General features: G+C 40.7%; 1 protein-coding gene across 24 annotated transcripts in view; it reads right to left on the reverse strand.

The window, feature by feature from the left end:
* ABLIM1 (actin binding LIM protein 1) overlaps nucleotides 1–24623 on the reverse strand; it is a 207197-nt gene that overhangs the window by 118869 nt on the left and 63705 nt on the right. Inside the window, exon 1 of one of the 24 annotated variants that reach the window (XM_083441124.1) lies at nucleotides 7522–7949. The exons of 19 other annotated variants lie outside the window; for them this stretch is intronic. In XM_083441124.1, the coding sequence (XP_083297250.1) occupies nucleotides 7522–7537 (16 nt within the window). In that variant the 5' untranslated portion in view covers nucleotides 7538–7949. Of the gene's footprint in view, nucleotides 1–7521; nucleotides 7950–24623 lie in introns of those variants that run through there. 4 more of the 24 variants (XM_083441118.1, XM_083441122.1, XM_083441102.1 and 1 more) reach the window with 4 other exon arrangements.

Genomic DNA, 24623 nt, shown 5'->3' on the forward strand with positions numbered 1-24623 from the left:
TGAGACCATCCAATAGCCAGTTAATGAGTTATTTATTTTATTATTATTGTATTTTTATTCTCATGGAGAAGTCTGAGTGGGATGTGGACCAGTCTTGGATACTATGCACCTGGAGGATGTGTGTCATTAGTTGCAAATTTGTCTTCTTATTTGAATTAAGTGCATTTTCCCTTCAATATTGGTATTCGTAAGTTCAAAAAACTCTGCATCAGAAACAAAAGATTCTATCAACTTCTCTAAATAAAGCATCTCCTCACTTTTGCTTACACATTTCCACTCACTTTCAGTGAACAAAATTGCTAGGTAGAATGATCAGATTTGCATTTTAACCTTAACCTTATAAGCTAAGTAAACGGTGGGGAAATGGAATGGCCTTCTACTCTCACATTATCAGAATAAGTCATACATGGATCCCCAGTTACCACCACTTTGAACTCCAAAGGTAATTTGCTTCTGTCAGGCTACTTCATAACATACAGAATTTCAACATGGAAGGTACATCTGCATAATAATTTAACCCATCACATGCATCTACACTATAACATAAACAATTCTACATCCACATACGCTACTGCATGTGTACATGAAAACTGACAGCATGTGTACATGAACACTGTGGGTACAGACAGCATTTTTCATGTATGTAGGATCATCACACACCACCACCTGCACAGCACCTTCTCTGCAGAAGTGTTGTAATATGTGATTAAGTTTCTAGAGATACACAGTCAGTTTTCTTTCCAGTAGCTGGAGTCCTTCAGTCAGATACTTGGTCTCTGTCATACTATTTGCAAGAATGTTCAGTGTGCTTTGATGTCCTTGACTCTCATTTGCCCTTTCCTCACTGGCTCTGCAATGCATTTTTAAAATTTCTTCACACATATCATATCCACTGCAGGTCAAACTGACCTCTGAGAATCAATTTTACACTGAAAGCGCCAGGTAAGCGCTTAGCGTTCAGTTTGTGTGGCTAGGAGTTCCATATTGGGGAGAATGGAAGCAGCCAAATAGAAACAGAACTTCCTCAAAACGATATGGTCCATATGTCCTATGCTAATTCCAAAAAAAATTAGATTAAAGTGAGTGACGGAATTCATAATTCCCACATGAGAAAGTTCAAGCTGTTTTAGAGTTGCTCATTATCCCTGTAAGAGCAACTATCTAAAAAGATAATCGGGAAGATCCATTTCATCAAGATGTGTGATATAGCTGTAAGCTTCACTGTCAAACACACAGCAACCAAGAAATTTGAGCAAAAAGAAAAAACTCACAACAAAGTGATGTCATCTGACATCACATATTTTGTAAAAATAAGACTTTGTGGAAGAAAGAGAAGATTACCTAGGATTGAGCATGCATCATTTGTATAATCTACGGTTGGACCCAAACTAAGTTAATTACAATTAGATCCCATTAAAATCAATGGGACCTAGATCAGGATTTCCTAAACTTGGGTTTCCAGCCGTTTTTTGGACTACAATTCCCATCATCCATGACCATCGGTCCTGCTAGCTAAGGATGATGGGAGTTGTAGGAGTTGTAGGTGACCCAAGTTTGGGAAACCCTGTTCTATAATAATAATAATAATAATAATAATAATTTATTTATACCCCGCCCATCTGGCTGGGTTTCCCCAGCCACTCTGGGCGGCTTCCAACTGAATATTAAAAACAGTTCTAGATCCATCATTATCATCAGAATTATTTGCTTGGCTGTTTAAGCTGGCTTGAGTTGCCTTGGGAAAAATAAAGCGACTAACAAATTTAATAACTAATAATAAAATAATAATTTATTTCCTAAACTGTGCTCAGAGGGGCTCACAAGAACAGCGAACATATCTATATAGGTACAGCAGAAACACTGATACATTTATGACGAACACTTTATAATACAGTATTTACGTTCACATGAGAAAGCTAGCATACCTCACGATTTAAAAAGCTCTGGTTTATGTTTAAAAGAAAAACACTTTACCCCAGAAATGTCCAGGTTAAAAATGTGCAACTTACTGCTAAGAATTTCCAGAAATTTACATCAAGTTATCAAGCAAAAATCCCCCACATTGGAATGTTTCGGTTTCCAGTTTCCAAATTCCCATCTCTACCTCCAACCACTAAACCCCCCAGTGCAGAATTACTGTTTCTTTTTAGAAAGCGTGGCTTCCTTAATCCTATCTTATATATATTTCAAAACTCCTTTTGATCTACACACAATGTGAAGCTTGGTCACAGAAAGAATGCAGATTGCCTGGCCTCTATTGCTTCACTTTGTCTATCCCATTTTTTTCCAATACTACAGTTATCAAGACTCCTGCTCCTCTTACTAAGCTATACATAGTATGTGACACATCAGCATATCTCCACGCTCAAGAGAGAGAGAATTGTTCTTAATGATTGCAGTGTCGCAATGCTGTTAAGAAACACATGCCTAGAGGAAAACATGAAATTGCTGTTAACTAAAAAGGGAGCAGAAAGAGATGAAAAAGGGAAATGTAAACTGTATATTCCAGGACAAATCTCAGAAATAATGTTTTCATCTACTCAGATAAAAAATAATCTCCCATCCACCTGCTGCAATTTTCCAACAGAGTTTACAAGTGGTAGTCACAAGAAGACAAGCCACTGCTTCACTGCCCTCTTAAGGGATTTTTTTCCTAGCTCTGAAGACTCTTCAGTCATTTGTATGGAGCATGACAAGGGTATGTAGTGCTGCATTCACAAGTGGGGTTCATTGCGTTAGTTTAACTGATTATAAGGTTCACACTTTTGTCCCATTTTCTAACATTTCTTTCACACTGCACACGCCAGTCATTCCTTGACTGCTTTACCGCCATGTTGCGGCAAATGTCATTCACATATGTTATTCCTCCATGCCATCCTTCTCCCACTACACTCCACCATTTTTACAGGCTTAACCTTTTCAGCATTCCACCTCATGACTTGTCACCTCAGCAGCTGCAACATGAAACTGGAAAAGGTGAATAAAATGTGCAAACCTCCTGGGATTTTTCAGGCTGAGGGGGCTGCAAACAGATTTTCTCTGGAACCTTATAACATGGAAATGAGCACTAATCTTGCACAATATTGCATTCCATTCTATGAGTTTTCTGAAACTGACTTTTACATCATGTGAAAGTCTAATATAATGCACAAAATAACTGTTAGAAAAATGGCAGGGAAATTGTATAAACAGCTGTGTGAAAGAAGCCCAGGTTACACTGGGCTCCTGAGCCTTATGTTTGATAGCCCTGCTTTAAACCAATTCAGAAATGCAGAAAAACACTTTCCTCCCATCTCAAGTTTCCCTGCAGTTTTGCAAGAAAATCGAACACTCAGGGAAACATGGTGCTGAAAGGAGGTTTTATTATATTTGTGGAAGCACCTGCATGTCAGGCTCTTCTATGATTTCAGAAAACTAGCAGTTGAAGAAGAATGTACTGTATATTATGCCCTGGTGCAGGAGCCTTTGAAGTGGCAAGCGCTTTCATGCATCTCATGCATCTCAGTTAGAACTGGTCTGCAAAATGAGAGAGAACTAACCCCCCAACCTCTCTTTAAGAGACAAACTCAAATAGAACTATAAATATTATCTATCCACTTCCACCCTCTTGCAGATTGATGTTGTTTCCAGGAAAGTACTGAGCATTCCATATTTGTCCCCAAAGACCATCATTCAGGCAGCTTGGCAAAAGACAACTGCTCATTTAGTCCATCTGAATTCAAGTGAACTGTATTGTTTTTAATCCGTCTGAATTTAAGCCATTAATTGAACATCCTAAACCAGCATTCCAAGCAAACACACTGACCCCGAAAGTTATTGGTCATGCCATCATATACTCAGGGAGAGAGGGAAAACGGCTGGGATTTTATTCTTCATCTGCAGCAATGTTGACTTTGCATTCTCTTTTAGATCTCTGTTGTAAGCAAGCTAATCAGGGTGAGAAAATGCTGATGATCCAAGCACGGATGGATTATCCATTTGCTAAGATCAGCACTTCAAGTGGCGGACAGCAGGCAGACTTTCCCAGATACAACTGGTGGAGCTGGGAAATGACCTTGTGTAAGAAAAAGCAGTGCCGTCACCACTTATTTAGCATAGTACAGTGTTTTTCAAACTTTCTGCCTTCAGAAAACCAAGTTCGCACCCAGTTTCTCAACTAAGCAACCTCCTAAGTTTGTAGAGAATTCTGAGAAGGGTGAACACTTGAACCAAGTATTATTATTACTATTTATTAGTCACAATTTACACAAAAGCAACTCAAAGACTTACAGAAAGATGATGGGCAACAGAAACTGCACAGATACTTCTTCTAGCTAGCTGCTATTATCTCATTTCTGGTCAGCAGATCAGAATGAAAAATTGTCATGGTACAGGTTTCAAAAGCAGTTTTGACCAGCAACCTGCTCTGACTTCATTTCACCTCCACAACAGCACCTTTACAAGCTTAGCATAAATTAAGCTTCTGTTGATCAACAAGAACAGAAATGTTTTCTTCTACATGGGCAGCTAATTAGCGATGCATACACAAAATAAATTTAAAGCACATTGCTTCCCCTAAGAATCCTTTGCCACTTATGAGTGGATTGCTTATAGACGTAGACTTTGCATGGACAAGTATACTGAAATTTGGAACCCGTTTATACAAAATATAGTATGTTAAAATAAATATATCTGTACTTTGATAATAATATCTATATATTAGATAAATATATTTTGTAATTGTTAATTCCTCTAGTGATATAGTATACCTTTCTTTCCTTTTCCCCCTTTATTACATTCTCACTTTTTATTTTTATTCCATGACATTTATTTTATGTATTGCAAAATAACAACAACAACAACAACAACAATAAATAATAATAATAATAATAATAATAATAATAATAATAATAATAGAAAATAATTCTTGCTCCAATAACATGTAGAATAAAGTCCTTTTCAAACAGGTTCAATCAACAGAATTTTATTAGAGCAAGTTTGCCTATGCATCATAACAACAGCTGACAGGATTGGATTCTTACTCCGAGGGTCTCACTGACATGCAAAATGACAACATTTCCTCATATTTGCAGATGCCAAAGTACCATTTAGCTGTGTCAAATTCCAGTTTGTGTACAAAGTCAGTGTGTTGCTAAGGAAATTACAGATGATACGGTATTGTACAAACACCATTCTCTTAATTACATCATTTTGCCCCGGTGGAAAATCACAGCTATGAGAGCAATACAAAGGAAACACACTCTGCCGAGGCTGGAGCTGGAGCTTCTTTCTCACATATAATAATATCATCCTGAACCTATCCTATGCACTTTGGTCAACCATCTGGGGTTCTGCTCAATTTTCTCCTGCCTTCAGAAATGAGGAATATTGGCAGAAGAGTGCATAGTTACACTAGGTTTACAAATAAAAAATAAAAAACCAAACCAAATTACTGCTGTATTAAGTATGGGGCAAGCAACCGCATAGAAGGGGTCACCTGACAGCCTTATTAAGAGTTACAAACTGGTCACCCTCTCAGAAACTGCCGATTACAGATTTGAACATGTACCTCTCCACTGAAGTGAACTGGTTATTGCTTACTGAAGGTCTGTTCATCACCCACATAACCCCATTTCTGACCTCCACTAGAGAAGCACTTGCTGCTAACAGAGGCCTGCCACTTAGTAGGGAAACATCACCATGCTGGAATGCCCACCAACACCCTGTTGCATTCCTCAGTGGGGCTCCTAATTCTCAACTGACAGGTGGCTATTTGGAAGACAGGTACAGACTGATGAGAACACATAAGCTGATCCCCACCCCCTTGCTCCTGCGTATAGAAGGGGCAGGGTGCCCTTGGATACAACGCAGAATGGACAGCATAGTCAAGTAAACTTGGCCAAATCAACAAATATCTGACTGAACAGGGTGTGCATGTGAAGGAATAAAACTATGGCATCAGTAACATTGTAAACCTGCGTCTTTTAAGGTCACCAGAACTCCAGCAGCACAGCTTCCAAATTTCCCTATGTACATATTAAAGCTGGCTAGGGCAGAAAGTAACAAAGAATGTTGTTGTGGGTTTTTTTTTGGGGGGGGGGCTACTATTAACTAGATTGCACTACATTGGATCTACTTATATTCTAGTTGAAATGACGCCTGTATCGTTTCATGGTGGCTTTCCCAATTACTGTGATTTCCCCACACAATTTTTCCTAATACTTTGACTATCATTGTATTAAATGTTAATGTCCAAAAGCTATTTCTGGTTGTTGTTGGGGGGTTTTTTGGGAGGGAAGGAACTGCACACTTGTACCTCAAGATTCATTATCAATATAACACAGGAAAGAACCAGTATTTTGGTTTTCCATGGCAGGCAGGCACCTGCCAGGTTGGCTTCCTAAAACATCTATTTTCCATAGAAAAGACAAAGCAGAGGTATGCCTGAAAATGCATAATTTCACACCACACCATCAGAAGCAGGCCTAACCTACTTAAACCGGTATGGAGCCAGAATGGTGAAGTGATTAAGAGTGTTGGACTAGCACCTAGGAGAGCTTGGTCATGAGGGCTCACTGGATGACCTTGAGCCAGTCACTGTCTCTCAGTCTAACCTACCTCACAGGGTTGTTGTGGGGATTAAATGAGAAGTGGGGGAACCACGTAGGTCCTTGGAGCAAAGGACAGCTATAAATCCAATAGATAAATAATAAATAAATTAAACATCATTACACTTAAATCTCTTCCTTGTGTCAGAATCCAGCTGGATTATACAAGATGTACATAACTGTACAGCAAGGGAAAAAACCCAGAAATGAATTAATGTGCAATAACCCACTTAAATCATCAGCCCGCTTGTTAAATCTGAACCTACTGCAAATTATTTCAGGAAGAGGCACAGAGGCATCTTTGCTAAAAGGAGCAGCTTATCCAAACACACTCCGCCCACAAGTTTGCGCTCTTAATATACAGAAGCCTACGGGTGGGTGACTCAAGCCATTTCCTCTCAAATAGCTATCTGTTAGCAGCACTTGTCCAGAAGAAGCTTGACACATACTGGTTAGGCTGAGATTGTTAAAGCAACTGAGGTCCAGCTTTTGCCACTGATTTTTCTAGAGAAGTTCAATGATGGGACAATTCTACTTAAGCGTGTGGTTTCATAAATGCAACTTAATGGCATTTCAAAGCATAATGCCAAGGTTTCCATTAAAAGACACTCCAAAACTTCCCAGGCTTAAGAACAACCAAAGTACAATTCTAAAAACAACCCATGCCTACATTTAAAAAAAAAAAATGGATCAGAGCTACAGACCTTTAATTTGAGAACCTAATGCATCAGGTCTAACTTTAAATCAAATCACTAATTAGAAATCATTGAAGTTAACATAAATAAATAAATGAGCAGTAAAACGTGAGCAGGAACCATCAGGCACATCAGTTTTTTTGCGTGGAAAAGCAACATGGAAAAGCAAACATGACAGACACAGTAACTTGCCAAGCCAATTCAATCCTAACCTAGAAGAATATGCAAGGCTGGATTACCTTTTTCTTTCACCATGGCCAGAACACCGTCTTTGTAGCAGACGCAGCACAGATTAATTGAGGTGCTTTATAAACGCATACACACACACACACACACGCTCGTGCTATCTTTGCAGCAGTAGTTGGCAGAGACGAAGAAACAATTGCCCAGAAGGCAGCCTATTCCAAAGTACTCTGTATTATTTTCCCACCAGATCTGACGTAATTGGAATGCTTGGTGCCGTGTCTCTCTCTCTCTCTCTCTCTCTCTCTCTCTCTCTCTCCCCCCCCCCCCCTTCGGTCTGCTTTACTCTTCCTAATGGCAGCTCATTCCCAGGGAATGGACTCTGCCCCTTCTGCGGCAGGAAAGAAAGGAAGAAATAAAGAAAAAAACAACACTGCACAGCAAACAGCAACACTAGCAGCCTCTGAGTAACGAAGGCAAAATTCCACTGTCGCTAATCCACAGTCATTGACACCACCTTGCAGTCTTCTGACAAGGCACAACAGAGCTGGCAAGCCAGGACTCCCCCAAGTGACAGATACTAGAGTAGAAGTGAGAGACGCCACAGGACCTGCTGCAAGTAACAAAATGGAAAAAGATTTAATGGTGTGTGTACACACACACACACACACACACACACTTATATATTTAGTTCCCTCTGTCAGACTGAGAAGCAACATGACATGAATACAGAATCAGAGATGGCACAGGCTGCAGCAAGGCTGTATACAGTATAGGTTTCCAGTTTTCAGGGACAAATTCAATCACAGAGAAGCTTCAGGACTTGTATATTTGATAAAGTGCAGGATGGAATAAGACAGTGAAACAGGTGCAAGATGGTGGCACGATCGCCAAAATGTTTAAAGCAGTTGTTCCAAAGTTCACAGAAGACAACCAACCAATGAAGTAAGCACTGCACTGGATTTTGCATAGCAGACTCGAAAAAGTGATGAGTTTGCCCAATCTTCTGGAATACAAAATAAGCTCCATCCTTCAACAAAGCTCTTACCAGGGAAAGGCTTGAAACATGTGTTGTGGGCAACATACATTTCTTTAACCAGAATTCTAACTGCCCCCACTCTCTGCCACACACAGCTTACAGTGCTGTAATTCCCACAGCCAGCAGTATATCAATCAAACACAGGCATTTTTTAAAAAATCATTTTGGAATTTATTAAAAAACCTGCATTTTGCTTCAAAAACCACACATGCTGGGATTTTCTTCTTCTTTGTACTGTTGTTTACTTGGTTCCTTCCACATCCTTTTCCTTCATAGTGAATTCTAAAATTCCTTTTTGAACATCTCCTGGAAATACCTTTGTAAAGTTCAAGTACAGATTTCTATACAGGTGTACCGGCTAAGAAAGGCCCTGTAAATAAATATGAAGGTGATTTTTCATGTCTGTAGTATTACTGGCATACAGAGACTCATCAGCCATTTTACCCGCCTGTATGGAGTTCGTCCTCATCATCATCAGCCTGATGAAGAGATGAAGACCAACATCCTTGGTTGGTCCTACATCGCCAGCACTCTACACATCAACAATGGTGACCAAACGCTTAAGGTAGTAGACAGTTTGTCTACTTGGGTCCCACAATAATCATTGACACTGAGCTGGGCAAGCTGGGCAAGGCAGCTACAGCAATGGCTCACCGCTCCAAAACGGTATGGGAGAATGTGATGCTAATGGCCAATACCAAGATGAAGGTCTACCGGGCTTCTGTTTCGAGCACATTGCTTTATGGAAGTGAGTCATGGGCTCACCTGCCAGAAGCATCACCTCGATGCCTTGCATATGTGCTGTGTCAGGAAGATTTTGGGCATCACGTGGCAGAACACAGTCTCAAACAAAGATGTATTCTCCCAAGATGTCAGGGACTGGTCAGATGAAAATGGGGTGGTAGAGACTGCCACCCCAGGAGGCTTCTGGGCATGAGGCAGATACAGATAGCATGGATCCAGATTCATGGTGGTGCCAAACAGGACACACCCCAGACGAAGAAGAAAAAGGCTGGGAAAATAATGGTGGATGAGGAACAGAAGCAAGCTATCAGGTGCTCTAGTCCCGAACAGAGACAGGAGTCAGAAGTGGTAGAAACAGTACAGCAGGCAGCTGTCACTTGAAAGAGCCTCCTCCGTCTCCTTGAACGAGACGCTCCCTTCTTAGAGCAGAAAGCCAAACAGACAGAAAGATTCCTTTGTCGGCCACCATAGGCAGCAGGAGTGGTTTGGAAACTAGGAAGTACAGCAAGCTCTCCACATCTCTGGTTCCACTAAGCAGTTAGCCAGTGAGCTCATGACAGAAGCCCACATTCCCAGCATGTCCACACTTCACTCTCAATGACATCTACACTAACTTGGCCATGCACACAGAATGGAAGATGGCAGGGTCCCCAAGGAGATGTATGAGGAGATGGCTTCAGGCACTAGGCCTGTTGGCAGACCAACTCTGCATTACAAAGATGTCTGCAAACGTGACATAAAAGCTGGCAACGTGAACCCTGCCATATGGGAATCCCTTTCAGATGACCGTAGTGCCTGGAGACAGTCAGGTCGTGTATCCACAGCAATGACCAGATCAGGATTGACCGCTAGGAGGAGCGCAGAGAGAAGAAACACCATGGTGCACCTGTAGCAGAAAAACCAGGTGCCTTCATCTGCCCCACCTGCAACAAAAATTATTTTTGCCATATCAGTCTCTACAGCCACAGCAGACACTGTAACTCTCCAATGGTTTCACTTTCCCCTCGAAGTTGCACTCTTCCATTGTCTCCCAAGATAGTCGGATGCCAACAAGTATTATTGGCATACAAGGGTTGTTGTTTTTTAAGACCTTACATCAGCTCTCTTCCTAGCACCTTCTCCTCCTTATGATGGTAATTTTCTATAAGGGAATTGAAGACTATTTCACATAATCTACTGCTTACTGGCCTAAGTAGTCTCACCATTTTCAGGGTACACTAAGAGATCCTTCTTGCCACTGCCTCTCTCTTTTGCTTCAGTTCCAGCCAGAATTGATTAGGACTACAATCATAAGCAAGACACTGTTCTGTGCTTTCTACCCAGATGAAAGCCCTACTATGCTCAATGTGGCTTGCTCCCAAGTAGGCATGCATAGGATTGCAGCCCAAGTTTGCTACAGACAGGACATGATTCTTTAAATTCTTGGGGAAACGGCCAAACTGGGACTGAGGTACCCAAGAGTGAAAGCTGAACCAGGGGCTTATGGCTACTTGTCCCATGTTTCCTATCTATCACCCAGATTCCTCTCTTTGTTTTGACTCCCAGGAGTCCTTCCTCTAAGTAACTAAAAGCAGATAAAGTGGTAATAGCAGAAGAAAGAAAAAGCAGGGGAGTAGATAAGGGAGGATCTTGGGGGCAGCAAGGTCAGTGAATAGGAAGAAGAGATAAAAGTCAAGAGAAAACAAGACCAGGGTTGCATCCAGGGCATTTACTGCCTAGGGTTAGCACTGGGAAAGGCTCCAGTGGCAGTGTTTTTTAAGTGGTCACTTTCCAAGCATCAATGTAGATGCAACCATGAAAATGCTGGTAAAATTGTCTTGCTGTAAAACTGAAGAAATGAGCATAGGAGAAGAAGCCAGAGCAGAACAGGTGCTGAATCCTTCTCCTGCCCTTGCTTTCCAGATGAAACAGCTTCTCACTAGCTGTTTTTCTGCAGGTGGGAGAAACATAGGTGGGAAGGAGGTAGAAAGGGGCAGAATGAAGGCAGGGAAGCATTTACAAAAATGCAGCCCAACCCATATCCCAGCAGTAAGTTGTACCGCCTTAACATGTAGTTAGAGCTTCGGTTGGGATGTTTGAATAAAGGATCACCCCTGAATATATGACCTTGTTCTCAGTGCAGAGGGTTAGCTCTGGGATCTGGGAACTATGGGACACGTATGGTAATTCTAAGTGCATATAAAATAGGGAGGAGGAGGAGGAGGAGAAATAGCCTGCTACTTGGCCAGCAACATATGCAATGCTTGCCTGCCTTTTTTTCCTGCTAAAAGAGGTTACAATTAAGCTGCAGGAATCTGTGCTCCATGCCCAAAGTCCTTTCCCTTTCGAGGGCATATCTTCCATATACCCTTAGCCATGGTTCAGCATTACAATGGGTAGCATAAATTAAGTGTGCTCTTATCCAATATTATCCAGATCCTGGGTGGGCAGGGGGGGGGGGAATTGTAGTCTTACCAATTTTCTTTCCATTTCCCTGCACCACTGCCTCATCTATTGGTGGCATGCAACCTTGGACAGATTATCTCAAAGGGAACACAGCATTAGGCTAACACAGGACAGACGGATGGTGCATCTCAAAAGAGTGATAATGTACAGTGGTGCCTCGCAAGACGAAATTAATTCGTTCTGCGAGTTTTTTCATCTTGTGAATTTTGCGTCTTGCGAAGCACGGTTTCCCATAGGAAATGTATTGACGGTTTCCCATAGGAATGCATTTACGGTTTTAAGAAAAAGGCGCAAGACGTTTTCGTCTTGCGAAGCAAGCCCATAGGGAAATTCGTCTTGCGAAGCAACTCAAAAAACAAAAAAACTCTTTTGTCTTGCGAGTTTTTTGTCTTGCGAGGCATTAGTCTTGCGAGGTACCACTGTACAGTCACCCTTAAATTTTATCTAACAAGCAGTCACCGTTAGTTGTGGCAGATATTAAATCATCTGGCTTTCCTTGTATTCCTTATTCATCCAGATCTGTTATTTGAATAGATGAGACACACAGGAAAAAATGCATTGGGTGTGTGTGTATTTCCTCACCAGTATAGGCTGGGCTTCTGTTATCAGATCCCTGATAAACCCTGGGAACAGAAGGATAACATTCCAACTTCTGTGGCTCACTATACTGCTAAGAATAGCTTTAGGACCTCACTATGTGGTGATGGATTGAAACTTTTTGCCCTTAGATACTAAGCTGGTTCCAATGCAACAACCAACAGTGGTTTATAGCTACTTATACAAGGCTCTGGCTCATATGCTCCCCCCCACACACACTTTCTCCTTCTCCAGGATGGCTGGGAGCAGATCAAAAAGCTTTTACTGCCAACAGCATTTAACCACAGTTCTGTGTTGTATCTAACCCTACATTGCAGTTATGCATCTTATGTATCATTAGCTGAAATAAGGCAGCTTCATAAAACTTTGGTTTAGAGTTGACTTCATTTAGATAAGCATAGTTAAGACTAACTGCAGTTTGTCCAGGTTGAGGCATCACAACAACACTTATGTGGTTAATCATAAATGGATGCAGTGGAGGGGAGGAAGGGTGAAGGGAGTATGCAAGCCTGAGGCTCACAGAATCTGACTCCTGTAACAATAACCCAGTCTTTCTTTTAAAAATTGCAGACTAGCTTGAGTAGTTATTGTTTTATAGATATTGCTGCATTTGGGATATTGAAGGAGAACATCATAGTGGTGCCTCCACAACTTTCTGTGCTATTAACCCCCTGGAAATTACCATGTCTGCATATGAAAAGAATTAACCCTTAGGGGTGATCTTGCACAAAAGGTTTTTCTCACCAAGTATCACAGACTTTCCGCTTCAAGAAGTGTTGGCATGTAAGGGTAACTGCTGAAGACTGGAACATTTTGCTCATGGAGTGGCCAAGTCTCATTTTTCACATGTGCTAAGGATTAACACTGCCATGTTCCATCTTGCCCCCAGTCCCAACCCAGCTGAGTGGCAGCCAACTGGAGAAAAGAGCAAACTGGTCCTTCTCCTATCCTCCTGTATTCCCAATTCTATATGTATGCATGTATTTATGTGTGCATGTGTGTAGATGTCTATATCTATCTCTATATATAAAAATATCAAACAACATCTCTATATATAAAAATATCAAATCAAATATCAATTCAGACAGTTAGGTCTGGATCCTGGTGGAATACAGTTATCTCTATATCCATATATTTATTACAGTGAGAAAACAAAATTTCTGCTTAGAAAGCCTTCCTTCACTGAAGTTAGGCTATGCAGAGACCATGCAGTTTTCATGTGTCCGGTGTGTTCATCTTGTTCTTCCTATTTGCTAACATTGTTGGAGATACAGTACATACACCATCAAAACCCTTCAGACTCAGGGCCAAAATAAATGCGGTTCAAGAAATCCATTACAAGATCTTGTTGTTTTTTTGTATTTTGGTTAAATAATAAAATACTAGGTATAATAAAAAGGGAAATTCCTTGAATGCCCAAATCCAGGTTTGAGGCAAGTACTCTTTGGTGAGAGAACCCCAAAACATGCAGCAAAGTAAAGCATGGATATATAGGCTGTTAGACCTTTAAAATATCCCCTTCTAAGTTCCTTTCAAAGTTCTCCACTTCCCTCTGCAAGAGCTGTTACTAAATGCAGAAAGGATACAAAACATGGTAGCCCCCTGGCTCCTTTTTCCCCAAAACGAAAAGTTTTCAAGAGATCCAGCTATGGTGTTCCCATGTTACATTTAGCCTGTACCTCAGCTGTTGGGTACTACAAATAAAACAATGTAAATTGAGCATTTTTGCTTAGGTATATTTTACTTCTCTTATAAAGAGCATGTTTTGATTGCTGCAGGGAACAGTAGTACTACAGTGGTGTTTCTACAGCAAACATGTAAAGTGTGTGATTAAAATGTGCCTGCACACGCACACATCTTTAAATGCCTATCTAGGTTCAGTTTTCCTAGATGCATCTCTTTCTTCCTCACCTTATCTGCTGCGAGAAACAATCATAATGTGTAATGTTGCCCAAGGCCTGGCACCATCACCCAGAATGGTAGGGCAAATGCCTGGGGGGACACAGTTCTTTGAAGGCCTACCACTGCCAACAGCAACATCACCTTGATGCTTCTAACAATAACAACAACAACAACAACAATAAGTACTTAGCAAGCCAGGCACAGCCACCACCACCACTATTTCTCCAGAAAGCCTCTAAAGCACGTTTCTTCTCAGTGTATGGCTGCCTCCCTATCCTCTGCTGCACCACCATGCAGCTCTCCCCCTGCCGGTAAACTTGCTACAGAGAGGCAGAGGACACTTGGCCAAGGGCCCCTTCAAATTGGCACAGCCTGCAGCTTTGTCCTCGAGCGAGCAATGAAGTGTAAAATAGCAATTCTAGAAGCACACCACTAGTTTGAAGCTACTAGCCTACCACAGATTTTGTCTGGCTATGTTTTGTTTTAAAGTTCCACACAATCATTGCAATTTGAACTCATTATGGTCCTGTTCTGAGACTGAGTACAAGAACCAATTCAGTTTTGTATCTTAAGAGCCATATACACAGACAAGTGAGTGTTTATATTTTGTTACAAATGTATAGATTTCTTGCAAGGATAGGAAAAAAGGGGGTTCAAAATGCAGTGCTTGACAGTAAGACAAATAAAATGTTGAAAGTTTGAATAGGTCACAGAGTTAACCCTGGAATACTGGTTCTGGGAAAGAGCATGGTGTAGGACATAAATTAGCCTACAGAGCATTTTGCAAACATGATTCTAAGCTGAGCAAGGAACCTGAAAGAGTTAAGGAGTCTAAAGGACCTGACACCTTTAATAACACTGAAAAGTAACCTGCCACCTTCAATAACATGCTTCACTTAGCAATAATGTGCTTAATTTTACCTCATCTGGTCACAGCGGAGGTATTTATTTCTTCTCTTCTTGTGGACATTAGTGTAAAGCAATTGTCCATAAGCATTACCATAGCAACAACTGACACCTACAATGATGTGGGATTTCTTTCAGGGCAAAAGTACATAAGAAACCAGAGGAGATTTACTATCATCCAAATAATAAAACACACCAGTGATCAGACACCTTGCTTTGGCTTTAGGGTGTAATTTAAACATAATACTACCCTTTATTGAAACTGCTGAAGAGTTGACCTAGCTCCCTAACGCAAACACACAATGTCGAACAAATGTTGCGCTAGTAGAGACTTTTGTGGTGCTTTCCACTAGAACAACAATTTAGTTAAATACGGCCACATGGACCTGCCAATACTAATAATTCTGAAATGTCATGCATATCCTCCCCTGCAAATAGGTGCTAAAAGTAATCTCCTCCCCTCCCCCCCCCCGACCGTGTTTTCGCAGTAGCAAGACAAGAACATTAACAGTAGGAATTAAGACTGTTTCAAACATTATGGATTAGGAGTGTACACTGTGTGTACATCAACAAATCTGGGGCAGTTAAACACATTTATATCACCAGGTACATACACAGCAGATACCTGGAACTGGCTGCATATCACCAGTAGGTCCATGTGCATGCAATAAAAAGACAAATGCATGCTCTCTCACTCCAGAGTATGTATAGCGGTCATTGGTTCACTCATCCTGAACAAAAAAACCAAACATGTAAAGGTCACTCTTTTTACTGTTGTGTTTACAATGGTTTTCATTGTGATTACGGAAATAAAAGAATAACACCAAAATCCTAAACCTGTTTACTCAGAAAAGTTTTTATTGTATGGCTTTCGGTATAATTGTTGTAAACTACTCTGCTTTTTTATGAATAGCAGTATGTGGGTATATGGCTGGGTGTGTTTGTAGAATAGTACAGAGGAGATCTAAAGTGTTTGCAAAGAAAGATACTCATAGCAAATTTTGGAGGTGGGGCAAACTTTGCTGTGGTAGTAACTCATGGCTGGTTAGTTTTGGTATTATCACACCATGGAGAAAATAATGGTGGCAGCCAGGTGACAACAGCTGGAAGGCGTTCCAGTGCCTATCAGTGGGTTTCACACCCAATGTTCTCTTCCTCTCCCACCCGTACAACACCCAGCCACCCTGGGCTTTTATCACACATAAAGGACAATGGCAAAACGCAGGGAGTACTTTAGCTCAGCCCAAATTACTGCAGATTTCTAATGCTAGACTAGATTTAGCACACATCAGTCCAGCATCAAAGAGCCTTGTATGACTGCATTACAATTGCAGAGTTTACACCTGCTAAAAGTTACAGGTGGGTGGAGGGGTAAGATTGCCTTCACATAAATTGTATATATTACAGGTAGGTAGCCGTGTTGGTCTGCCACAGTTGAAACAAAATAAAAAAAAATCCTTCCAGTAGCACCTTAGAGACCAACTAAGTTTGTTATTGGTATGAGCTTTCGTGTGCATGCACACTTCTTCAGATACCTTCAGATAAATTGTGTATGTTTGCTTTTTCACTGTTTAGGGAGTGGAAGAGATTAAATTGCTCACAATTTTATCTTGATTAAGGAGAAAATAGAAACCAAATGCAGGAGAATGGCAGATCTGAGCCGCTCTGAATAAAAGTGCTGCACACTCAATCACTAGGGATATTATCTGAAGCTTTATTCACCTTTCTTCCTTCCCAGATGGAGACTAAGCTCCAATCCGGCCAGCTTAAGAGACCTGACAAGATCAGAGGTCACTGATAAGGTGCTGCTATGTCTGCAGGTCATAGCAAGAACACAACACGCACACCTTTATTTGCCAGTGGGCTGCTATTGGCTTAGCAGTTGCAACCAGAGGCATCAGTTGCTGAGAAGAAGATTACGACTGAGGAGTCTCCCTCCCTTCTAATTACTTCAAGCTGCGTCTGTCAGAAGGGGGAAGACTGAGGAGTCTGCTGCATTTCTCTATGCTATTCTCAAAACACAAACAAAGGGAAACAGCTCACCCTTATCACAATGTTTATATTATTAATTAAATTTCAATACCGCCCTTCATCTGAGGATCACAGGGTGGGTTACAATATAAAAACACAAATGTAAAAATAATAGCTATGGGAACAGCTCAACTCCCATCACTTGATCTCAACAGGAATTTGCCATGCCTCACAGTACAGATCCTTTTGCTGGATCATGTTATGAAAATGGCATTTGCTCGCTCCATTTTTATTTGCAACTTTTTGCTATCTAAAAAAAAAGGACACAAAAACAGTTTTAAAAATAGATTGAGGTGGTCTCATACCGGTAGTGAAGCTGTTTACACCAATGGAACTGCTCTTCAGACTAATTTGTCCAAGGAAATTAGTGTTTCTCCAACACCTCATCTTGAATATTTTGCTGTGGGGGGCTTCCCACTTTTTCTTTTAGTACAATAGCCATTATAGTTCTTTCTGCCTTAGACACAAACAGACCAATTCTCTGCACATCTTAGTAAAACTGTGCATTTGCTAAAAACATTACATCAGCAACATAAAAAAACATTATCATCCAAACTGAGCTTTCCTTTTAACTCTGGGTCAACATAGCATTGAACCACAAATGGGACTCACATTAGTCTGCTGGGAACAGGCCAATGCTGGGCTCAGGGCAGTCTCACTGCTCATTTTACAAAACATTTCTTTTCTGCAGTCATGGAAGTAAAAATCCTTTTAAATAATTAAATAAATTTCTATAGTAGCAAGGCAGAACATTGAGTAAATTAGTTTACAAAGCATTAGGTAAATTCTTCTGTCTGGCAGAAGTTAATGTTAAAAAACTGAACCTAAACATTTGTGCTGGCAACAGTGTGTGGCTTAGAGCTGTGAATTTGTGTGTGATGCCTCACACAGGTTTCTATATCCTTGTGCAGAGGGTTAGTTAATCTTTAGTTTAATGTTTGTTATTCTAACTGGTTCAAGTTCAGATACTGAATCTGATGATGTCTCAATCAGCTAATTACACATTCAACCACAACCAATAAGAAGTTATTACATTACATAGACTAAACAGCTTAAAAATAGGCTCTCAGATCCACAAGGTTCCATTTGAAGCAGATTCCCATGAGACTAATGAATTTGTCCAGAACTCAAGAACAATCACAAACTCTAATTATACAAAATCCTCTGAACACCTAAGTGCCTATATCACACTGTGAAAACCTCTTAACACTCGACTTAACTGTCTTAATCCTAAAGGTAGGAGTCAAAAGTATCAAAGCGGCCAAATAAATTGATCCCATTGACAGGATAAAAACTATGGCCAGGATCCAAGCCAGAGCAAGTGGCTGTTATGCTCAGACAAACAACTATTTAAGCTCCTGTTCAAGTTGCAGCTCCCTGCATGCTTCCAAAATCTCTCTCCCAAGTTTGGGGCCCTCCACAGTGGCAGCTGGTAAGATACAGTACAAGGTACGTAATCATGGGCAATTGTAGTCTGTGCCTTCCTCTGTGTGCGGGATCTTATCCAGCATGCATAATCCAGCCACAGGGAAGCATTTCAGTGAAAGAGAGTGAAGAATATGCTTAACTTTCTCTGACTGAAAGAAAAAAAAAGATGTGCCCAAATTTTGATGGAATCTGTGGCATGTTAGTAACACTGCATAAAGGCACTCCAGGAAAAGAAGAATCACTAGCTGCTGCCGTTTTCAATTCAACTATGCAACGGAAGGCAATTTATGGTGAAAATACTGGGTTGCCTGGAGATTGATGGCCGAGGGAAAACTGACTAGATAGGCTGGACTCAAGCATTTGTCACTTGTCCTCCCTGAATGGCACCTTTATACTTCAGAATTCCATTTTCATCATTTGGAAAATGGAGATAATGACCACATTTGTAATTCTGTCTAATACCTAGCAGTATTAAAATTATTATTTATTTAAAATTTAAAGCACCTTTCTTCTCCAAGCAGTTCAGAGTGGCAAGATAAGCTGCTTGAATAACTGACCACCACTGTTTCTAAGATATCAATTAATTCTTTGCTAGACATTCCACAATCTCCTGTATCACAGCAGTGATAGGCACAACGTAACACTAAAGGAATCATGCAGTTTTAAAAAAGCCTGCACTTTCCAACCTAGGCCACATTAAAGGAGTTTTTACATTTATGTTCTGTACATTGCACGCTATATTGGGATTGTTGCACTGTCATGTTACTTGAGTTTACTATCACTTCACAGCAGCAGAAAAAACTATCAACTATTGTGCTCCCCTTTCTCAAGAGATGAAGGGATAGAAATAAATTTCAACGAAACACACAACTAAGGGGTGGCATAATAATCAAAAGGCAGGGCTTCTGCTTGGACCAAGCATCTAATGGGAACAGAACTTAAATCAAACAATACATGTTTTTTAAAGGACCTGCTTAGGAGCTCTGCTTCTTGACTTACCACCTTGTTGCCTTAACTATACTCTCTAGTTTACAGCCACCTTAACATCTGGTTAAACTAGACTTCCTCAACCTGGTGCCCTCCGTAGGTTGCTGGACTACAACGCCCATTGTCCCTGACATTTGGGCCATGCTTCCCTGTGGCTGATAAGAGTTGGGAGTCCCAACAACTTCTAGAAGGCACCAGGTTGGGGAAGCCTGGCTTAGGCTACCACATGGAAAATTCAGAAGTATGACAGCTGTTGAACTTACAACAGCACTACCATTTATCGACTATTTAGAAAAGCAAGGCCCGTGGTAGTTGCTGCATAATACAAAGTAGACAAATCCAGCAGCCGCTCTAGAGTATATATACCCTCCTGTTCATCTCCATGCTTCTTAGCAAATATTTCGTGTCCACCACAGATTTTAGCAGGTCACTGAAACAGCTCAAAGGTGGACAAGTCCAGACTACAGCCCAGCTTTCTTACTTACCTGAACCTTCTGGATAATCAAACAACCATTCACACAAATAGTAGTCATCTGGATTCAGGTATGGCAGCTGCTTCATCACAGACTGCTTGGGGATGAGGTACAAGACCTCAGCAATATCACCGTCCTCTATAATAGACATCCTTTTGATAGAGTTTTTGTACTTTATCCGCTCAGACACCAACCTCTTGCTTTTCCCTGATCCACAAAGCTTCCCAAAACTGTTTAAACTGGGGAAAGATGGCATATCTATGGCAACTATAAAGCGAGCAGCTAAGGAAGTAAACCAGAGTGAGCGAGCGAGTGAGAGTGTGAGAGCGTATACATAGCCACTGGGCTGCCACCGTCTGGCATGCTGTCCTCATCCATCCTTATTTCACTTCCTTGTCCACTAAAGGAGATTAAGCAGGAAGTATTTTTAGCAGTGATCTTCAGGAGATTATGACAAGCACGCTTAGTCAGGTGACAGCCTTCAAAACACTATTGGAACCAGCAACGCTTTGCTTTGGTGTCCATAAACGTGAAGTGAAAGCATATAGAGCATGGCACAATCGGATTAATATCCTGGGCAAGAGAGAGGACATATCTGAGGTAGATAAGAGGATTACTTTTGAGAAACAAAAGCCTCAGCACAGTGGAAGAAATCTTGTTAAGAAAGAACCTTCATAAGCCCCACATATCCATCTGTGCATTTAATCTAACATTTCCCGTGTGCATTACAGCTAAGGAAGGCTCACCCCACTCCATTGTATCTTCCACAGCATTTCTACCAGCAGCAGATTTTCCTGCGAGACATAATTTCTGCAGCCTCTATGGTCACAAAAGTAAGTATCTATAGCCGTCTTGAGAAATATTTATTTTCCCAACTCCACCATCTCCTTTCCTCCTTCCAGTCTCATTAACATAAGACTCACAAAGATCCCAACTGTTACCCCCACCTCTAGCTGTATTTACAACAGATATCTACAATCTATTCCTAATGACTTGCTAATCTAAGAAACTAAACTAATGATTTTGTTTTTCCTTGGGAAAGAGCAAAGTAAATCATTAACAGTGCATTCAAAAGCACTTGAAGCCAACAGTGCATAAGCAAAGGGGGAAATTCTAGTTGTTGTTAGCATCACATAGTTACAGGGATTGACTTTGGGAGAGCATGCAAACCAAATGGAACCCCCACTACCCCTTGTTTCAGGTCTGCTGCACAAATAGTTTCCCACATGGAATTGCTTTAATCGCCATGTTGCTTGCTTGCAGTCCATTTGTCACACTGAAGCATAAGAATGTTAGAGGAGCCCTGAACAAAGGCTCATCCAGTCCAGCACCCTATTCTCCCAATGATGAACCAGAGGCCCATAGGAAGCTTGCAAGCAGGACATGAGTGCTTCAGCACTTCACACCTGCATTTCTCCCTGACTTGGAGGTGTATATTCAGCAAAATCATGTTCCACAGCTCTCCCGTCCTCTGTTTTGTTTTTTTTCTAGAAAGGGAAGTAATTCAATTTTCTTTTCACATATTAACAAAAACAATACAAAGGGTTCTTTATTCTCACTAAACATTCCTCAGTCCTCTCTTTCCCTATGTTCCCAGATGGCAGCACATGTGAAAGGATAAACGCAGACCCCATTCTATAAGACAGTTTTCATGGATAAGCAATTCAGAAGTTAAAGTTCTGTGTTGCTCTTTAAAAATCACCTAGGGTGTCTCTATTTTCATCTGAGAAATGTTAGAGGGTATGCTTTAACTAATCTCCATTGAGAAGAATTCTTGAGTCAAAAACATTAAGTGCTCTTTAAACTCAAGCTCAAAAATGAACAGTTCATGTGAATGCTGTATATATGCACTAATGTGAAGCTTACTGCAACTGAAAGACTACCTTACCCGGTACTGCTGAATCTATCAAAAGATACACTTTGGCTGTTGTTAACAGTTGACTGACTGTGAGCACCCACAAAATAAAACTGAAGTGGTTTGTTATGGGTGTTCATTCGCTCTGTACATGCTTACCCACACAAGCTAACACGGACTCTAGAAAAATGAAATTAAACTACAAACCATAGGCTTTGTCACTGCAGACAAAGCCTATGGTTTGTAGTTCTATTGCAACCTTTCTGGTTCCAGCGTTTGTTCCTAGTGTTAAAATTCAATAACTCTGCAAGATACCTCAGGGTGCTTGTTTATACAATCAAAATCAATGGATAACCTGAAAATTCTTACTATGACATAAAAATCTATTATTTATTTAGCAATAAGCTAAGCAGGCAAATGCTCTCAGGGCCGTCAAAGCATTCCAAAGTAGTTTCATGTAATTCATTGGTCTGAGCTCAACTGAGCAAACGTAACATGCCTGTTTGCTGAGTACATGGTAGCCTATCTTGAGATGAACAGAATGGAGAACCTGGGGCTCTTCATTCTTTTTAAATCGCCTTTGAACTACACTCACAGCATAGTCCCTGTATGGCCTTAGACTTTGTAAACAAACCCTGAGGGTGAAGTGAGTTAGGGAGTAAACTTAATATGAAATCTTCTGTAACAAGTGCGGGGCAGGGAAACAAGGTTGAAGAACTGCTGTATTTTAAAAGTCATTTTCACCACATTCAGCTGCTTGTGAACTTTTGCATGTGCAGCTACAATGAAACAAGGGCCTTTTCAAGAACTCTTACCCTCATTTGCGCATGTGTGTGTATTCTGTGACGTTGCAAAGACCATGGTAAAGAACAAGAATGCCTGCAATTTCCATGAGTATTTGACACATCAATTTGCTCAGAGAACTGAAAATAGTAATAATAATGAATATGGATATTTACCCAATGTAGCTCAGCAACAGAGCACATGTGGTGCATGCAGAATGTCCTACGTTCAATTTCCAGCACCAGCCACATAGGGCCAGGAAAACCCACTGCCTAAAACTTTGGAAAGCAACTGCTGCCAGTCATTGTACAATGCTGAGCTAGATGGGCCAATGGTATGACTTAATACAAGGCAGCTTACTATGTTTCTAAGAAATATTAATTTATTTCAAGATTATAGTACATCTCTCTCTGTGTGCATATGTATATACATACATACACCCTTTAACAAAATTGCTAAGAAAATGGCTGCCTCCCATTGTGACACAATCCAATATCAGTACTTTAAACAGGGGGGCAACTGGATACTTAAATTAATCTGCTGATGAAAGTTTTTGTGAAATGATTGCCTCAAGAAAGTATAGTTATTATGGTGGTAATCAGCTGCAACTTTTTTCAGGCTGGGCAAATTTTCTTTCCAACTGCACGCCTTTAGGTCATGTTGAATGTCATTATGAAGAGTTCCCTGACTTCCGTGATCAGCTGGTGACTGAGGTAGGATGGGGGGCTGGAAAAGTGTCCCTGCACACAAAGAACCCTCCACCCGTGGCCCTTTAGATCTTAACCGAAGCCGCCATTTGTAAAATTTAGCTTCCATAGAATCAGAGAGTTTAATTTAGAGAGCACACTCACAAAATAGGAACTGGAGTTTTGTTTAAAAACATAAAACACGACAGAGTGTTTTGCTAGGCCAATTTGTCATTATTAGAGGATTAATTTGGATTGTGGTGTGTTAAATTGTTGCCTTTCTTTTCAAAGTAGAATTATGTATTACCTGCAATGCTGACCGTGAGTCATGATTCCTGTTAGAAGCAGTAATCAAAGCTTCTTTTTTTTAAGCCTCAACATTTCAAAAATTAGCACAGCACTTCCATGAGTTTTGCAAAGGAACTTTGGCCAAGTCAAAACAACAGTGACTTTCAATGAAATTCCGCAAAACATTAGACAAATATTTTTGAACCCAATATCAGTAAAGCAATACTTCATCGTACCAGGCTTCCAGTGACACCCTGAAAATAACAGTCCAGCCCTTCGTCCTGTAATTACCATTTGCTGCTAATCTTGTTTTGACTTCAGGGGCTCAGTTCACTTTTCCCTCTCCGTTTTCAATTTAACCAGGGGGTATGTCTATAAGACCCTGCATTTGCCTTCTATAATACAACATGACAAGAATGAGAAATGAGCAAAACAAAAGGGAATCTAGTCTAACCAGGAGGCTTTCTCAGATCAGACTGCGGTTCTCAGTAGATAAGTGACCTCCAAGGATAATGCTGCAACACGTCAGATCAAGGCCAATAAATTATATACACGGGATAAAGGGTGAATTTAGCGCTGACAAAGATTATTTAAAATACTTACATATTTCACAAAATTTGGCCCAGTTACTGACCTCCTGGAGAAGCATAGGCCACTTTTTCTTCAGCCATTTTTATTAGTGTCTGAAAGCTCCTGACAACTCATATATGCATATACTCTAACAAGCCTCCACATTTGCTTAGAGGGTTTATCCAGGGCCAACTGGAGAGCTATTTCACATTTAGCATGAAGCAAATATTTCCCATCATGCCTGTCTATTAATTTATAGAAGTATTTCTATACTGCTGTGTCACAAAACATCAAGGTGGTGTACACTGCTAAAACTTAAAACATAATTTAAAAATTAAGTTTTAAAAATGCAGAAAATCTTTAAGATGACTGGATAATATGCATTTGTAGCACCTCCATTGTATTAGCAGGCGCTGGTATACTT

This window comes from Podarcis tiliguerta (genome assembly GCF_965153285.1).
Source record: "Podarcis tiliguerta genome assembly, chromosome: 5".
Lineage (NCBI taxonomy): Eukaryota > Metazoa > Chordata > Lepidosauria > Squamata > Lacertidae > Podarcis > Podarcis tiliguerta.